Here is a 5,581-nt window from a genome sequence, read left to right as displayed (position 1 = left end):
CACACACACACACACACACACCCTCAAGACTCATAGTAGCTCTGTACAATCAGAATTCCTGGGGCCGCCTTTCAGCAGAGCCATGTGTGTTCTTCCTTTTGAAAAGCTCTGGCTATGAAGAGATGGGCTTGCATCTTATTTTTGTCTCCTTACCGAGGAACATAGAGAAACTGCCTCGCCTCTTCCACCTTCCACTGTCCTCACTACAGCAGCGATGCCTGCCTTCGGATGAGATAATGTACAAATGCCTGTTGCTTTGAAATTTAAAATTTTTAGCCCAGCCATGAGAATTTTAGCCCAGTCTGCAGAGGCAGACGGATCTCTGTGAGTTCGAGGCCAGCCTGGTCTACAAAGCAAGTTCCAGGAAATGTAAAGAGTAGTTCACAGGGGCTGGAGAGAGGCTCCGCAGTTAAGAGCACTTCCTGTTCTTTCAGAGGACCAGACTTCAGTTCTTAACACCCCATGGGCAATTTCTAACCACCTGTAACTCCAGCTCCAAGGGATCTTCTTCTAAACCCCTCAGGCACCACAAACACACAGAGAGACAGAGAGAAACAGAGACACAGAGATAGATTAAAGAAAAATATTTTTAAAATAGTTCACCATAAATAATACACACTTGTACCATTAAAACAAAACAAAAAAAACAAAAACAAAAACCCATAGCTAGCACACAGGAAAAACTAAGGAAAGGGTGTGAAGAGACCCAGTTCCCAAAGGAGTATAAATGTTCATTACTCATGCAAAAAAACAAGTAGCATCACTAATAAACGGAGAAAGTTATTTAAAGTCCCTTTAAAGTGCTGTGAAAATGTAGAACAGTAGAGCCTTTTATGATATACACTGCCTACTAAAGCTTCTAACGCGTGACTTGGGATGCGACGTTAATTGTCAGGCTTGAGTCCTGCTCACTGTTGGAGAGTAGAGGGGCTTGGTCGCAAGTGTCTTCAGAGAGAGGAATGCTGTCAGGTCCATCACTTGAAAACCAGCTCAGTCAGGGCTTGAAGTTGTGGTTCCCTGCCTTTTCCCCTCTGGCCGATTACATCTCTGCGGTTTTGTTACCCTGCAGCCAGATGCCAGGGGCAAAGAGGTAATGGGTCCAGGTGTCTGTGCCGCTGAAGCCATGTTTCTTCCCTCCGGATTCAGGTGGAAGGATTTCAGATTCGCCCTTTAGTGCCTTTTGCTCCCCGACCTACCCACCAGTCAACAGGCCCCTGCTTTTCTCTCCTTCGTCTGTTCTTCACTGCCTCTCTACCTTCTACCCAGGGCCTGTGCCAGTTCAGTGTGGTTCCCCGGTAAAATCTGTGAAATGAGGGGCCATTGAAGCCAGACAGCAAACCCACTGTCTCCTTTGCCCTCAGGAAATCGGTCATCGGAGGGATGATGGCTGGGGTCATCGGGCAGTTTCTGGCCAACCCCACCGACCTGGTGAAAGTCCAGATGCAGATGGAAGGGAAACGGAAGCTGGAAGGGAAGCCCTTGAGGTGAGTCAACCGGGAAACTCACTCCTCCTTCTCCTTTCTCGGTCACCTTTAACTAATGCCTCGTGTTTGTAATCTAACCTCTACTGAAGGAATTAGCACTGATTCTTTCCTTTTGAAATTATGACTGAAGAGGTGTGTGAGCCCAGGTCTTGTGCGCCACAGTGTGTGTGTGCTCTGTATCCAGGGGAAAGACAGTTAGAGGAGACCCCTGTCCACATTGATGTAAAGCATTTGGACAGTTGGACATTGTCATTCGAGCCTGTAATCTCGGCACACGAAGTGTTGTACTAAGGAGCGGCAGGGCTGCGTCCCCGGCACCTGGCTGCCCGCACAGCTAGCTTTATCCGAAATAATTACGCGGAAACTGTATTCTTTTAAACACTGCTTGGCCCATTTCTATCTAGCCTCTTCTAGGCTAGCTCTCGCACCTGGACTAGCCCATTTCTAATAATTTGCTGTAGCCCACGAGCTGGCTTACCAGGAATGATCTTAACCTGCGTCTGCCTGGAGTGGGAGAATCATGGCGACTCACTGACTCAGCTTCTCTCTCCCAGCATTCTGTTCTGTTTACTCCTCCCACCTATGTTTTAACCTATGAGGGCCAAGCAGTTTCTTTATTGCTTAATCAATGAAATCAACAGATTGATATATGACACTCCCACATCAATGGAGGGCCGAGGCAGAATTGCTGAGAGTGTGAGTCAACCTGGGGTACGTAGTGAACTCAAGGCTAGCCTTGTCTACAGGTGATACTGTGTTTCAAAAGGAAAGAGAGAGAATGAGAATTTGGTCGCATGCCCTCTGTCCTGGTATGAGCCCTAACGTTGTCATCCTATGTCACCAATGTGGAGTGGCTTCCTAAAAATCACTTATCACACAGTCCGTCTGTCTTTTGGTATTTCAAGACAGGGTTTTTCTGTGTATCCCTGGCTGTTCTGGAACTTACTCTGTAGATCAGGCTGGCCTCGAACTCAAAGAGGATTGCCTGCCACTGCCTCCGAAATGGCCCAGGCCTGTGTCTTCATTTGGGGTTCCTGATAGTTAACACTACTGTCTCTAAACATCTTGATTCTCCCCCTGGAAAGAATGTAGCCAGGTCATGTTGCTAAATTCTTGTAGCCTGTTTCTCCTGGGAAAGGCGAGCTCTGCCAGACAGACCCCTCCCAGGAGAGAGGAAGGTGCAGGAGATCTGAGCTGAGTCTGAAGTGCTCCTCCTGGGAACTGTCTCCAGCTGAGCTGAACTTTATGAGGAGGGCCAGTGCCTTCCTTGAGTGTTCACCATGGACCACTGCGCCCCTGCCCTCTCTAGCCTGCCCCGCAGTAGCCTGGGCCACCTGCAGCCTTAGAGTGGGTGGGCAGGGCTTCATAGCAGGCATAAAGACAACACTCTGACTTAGCAAGGAGTGGTACTGCCCCACTGTCCCAGGGCCCGTCCCATCACTTTTCTGACAGCTTCAAATCTCAGATAACCACTGCAGAAACCCAGGAGGACATGTGGTCATCTGTGTAATGGATTAATAAAAATTGCTGTTGATACCCTGCAGCCGCAGGCAGCAGAAATGCTGCAGGTCCCCAAGTGGTGGCAGGCAGGGGGCAGCAGGTCCTGAGAGCAGTCCCAGGCAGGTACAACGCACGAGACTATGGTACCAGTCTCTGAAGATGCCTGGTCCCCGGTGGCAAGGCGGCGAGCCATGTGCCAGCGAGAGGGAGTCAGAAAAGAGAGAGAGAGAGAGACTAAGACAATAAGCAGGAAGGAAGACCTGCCTGCCTCAGCTGATGGGGGAGGGAGTGGGTGTGGCTTGTCTCTTAAAGAGACAGAACAATCATTACATTTCCATCTCTTTTTTATAATAAAAAGTCAGGAGGTTAGGCACCACAGGTTAAAGGAATTGGGGAAGCGGATTCTCAAGACTTCTTCCTGTTTATTTGTGGGTGTCGTCTTTGAGGGGAACCTGAGAAGGCTGGGTCCTGGCCACATCCTGGCATAGCTGGCCTCTTTGCTCCTCTCCAGTGTTTGTGGTATGGAAATGTCAGGTGTCTCTTACACCTGTTTAAGGTATTGGCAGAACAGAGTTAAATTAAGGGGAAAAAATTTTAGGACCAGGGAATTGAAGAGGATGTATCTGACCTGTTTTAGGTGGATCCTTCAATTCGGCTCCCTGGAACTCACAAGAATTCTTTGGGTTTGTGAAAACAGAAGTTTTAGACATATACATTGTATAAACAGTAGCATATTTATGTCAGAATGACTGTGACAGATATTTTTGCACAATGAAAAGTATTTTTAAGACTACGGAAGGCACAGTGAGAGAGAAGTTTGATAACTTGTATTTGTCCTCACACCTTTATAGCTTGTAGGTCTTGGATTTGTATTTTACTAAAATTTGTTTGGTGAGGTTGTCCTTTTAAACTGACAAAACCTCTCAGCTGTCAAACTGCATCAGAGATCTTTGAGAAGGATAAAATTTTACTTGAGTTATTGATTAAAAAATGAAAGAGAACTTGCTTGGTTGACACCCAGAGCTACTCCTCAGGGTCCTCCATGGTTGCTGAAGGTCGCATTTGCCTTTTGCTATGTAGGACAGGGCCTGCCAGGCTTCAGAAGATCCTGTGGGTTGAGAAATCTGTAGGAAGACAAGCCTACCTTCTAACGCTGCAGACAACTCTGTTTCAGCGCCACTGCACTCTTATACATGAACGTAACAGAGAAAGCAAGGTTGTTTGAGTCAGAAAAACATGTACATACATGTCAGCAAGCACATACTAAATCTTAACAGAGCAGCCTTTTCCAGAACCTTCTGAGGACAGACCAGTTTAAACACAGTTACGTGGCATGTAGTATAGATTCTATCTGGGGAAGCACAGAAACAAGGCAGAAGGCCAGATCCAGATCCAGGGCACCCTGAGGACAGCACTCAGCATACCCTTTCACTGGATTGGGCTCTATCGCTACGATCCAACAAGAATAGACATGCTTTATAAACTGAATGCAACTATGTGTTGCAGGAAGCACGAAATCACACCTGAGAACAATCCAGGGAGCTGAATGCACCTGGGGTCAAAGGCAGAGCCTCTGCCTTTTTTCCTGGAGCCTCTCTCAGGGCTCCACAAAGCATTGTTCATCATGCGCCATTCCTTTGCCTGTGTCCTGGCCCGATCAGCAGAAAGTGAAGTTTACACCCCTGCCATCCATACACAGGAATACGTAGACTAATATCTCTTTGTTATTTTCCTTAGATTCCGTGGAGTACATCATGCGTTTGCAAAAATCTTGGCTGAAGGAGGAATTCGTGGCCTGTGGGCAGGCTGGGTGCCCAATATTCAAAGAGCTGCGCTTGTGAACATGGGAGGTAACAAGCTTCTTGACTCTCTACAGCCGTAGTCAACCAGTTATGGGCACCAACGTCAGGGTGTGGAAGGCATTGTTGTGCTTTGCAATCACAGGAATCAGCAACAGGAACTGAGTGTCTATCCCGGAGTATTTTCACCTCCTTCAGTGATGTATAAAAAGGTCCAAAGAGAGAAAGCAATGTCCCAATAAGCATAAAAGGCCAAACTATCTGAGGCCTTCTGCCCAGTCCAGTCGGTCCTCTGAGATGAAACTGACGTGTGGAACTGCCTGGCAGTCACTCTGCCCTGACGCCCAGGTCTCTCTCACTGTGGCTCTGCCCTGAACAGCATGGCGTGCAGCCTGGGAATAAGAACATTCCCCCCACAATTCCCCTCTACTCCTTCCTTGCCTCTTATTTTTGATTTCTAGTTTCTTTTTTTAAATGCCATAACCATAGTGTTCCCATTGGACAGTTGTACCTCAGGGAAGAGAGTAAAGCTCTAGAAAAGAGTAAAACTCATTTTTTGGAAGGCTGAGTCAGGAGGCTGTGAGTTCAAGGCCAGGCTGAGTCATAAAATAAATTTTTTTATTGTGTCAAAAAATTAAGACATATCAGCCAAATATTCCTATTTAGGAAATGCTGCTGATATTATGGTGATATATTACTAGTCAAGCCGCACTCACACTATCAGAGAAAACATGAGAGGGAGAACATGTTAAAGCCATGTGTTGACAGATACCTTTATTGAGAAGCTAGATATAGCCT

The 5,581-nt window shown here is 47.0% G+C and overlaps 1 protein-coding gene across 1 annotated transcript in view; it reads left to right on the top strand.

The window, feature by feature from the left end:
• The window catches only part of Slc25a27 (solute carrier family 25 member 27), a 25,232-nt gene that overhangs the window by 7,525 nt on the left and 12,126 nt on the right, over positions 1–5,581 (top strand). Inside the window, exons 4-5 of the mRNA XM_005359802.3 lie at positions 1,362–1,484; positions 4,722–4,834. Of these exons, the coding sequence (XP_005359859.1) occupies positions 1,362–1,484; positions 4,722–4,834 (236 nt within the window). The remainder of the gene's footprint in view (positions 1–1,361; positions 1,485–4,721; positions 4,835–5,581) is intronic.

Source organism: Microtus ochrogaster, linkage group LG2 (genome assembly GCF_000317375.1).
Source record: "Microtus ochrogaster isolate Prairie Vole_2 linkage group LG2, MicOch1.0, whole genome shotgun sequence".
Classification (NCBI taxonomy): Eukaryota; Metazoa; Chordata; class Mammalia; order Rodentia; family Cricetidae; genus Microtus; species Microtus ochrogaster.
This window is presented reverse-complemented; position numbering and strand designations above follow the sequence as displayed.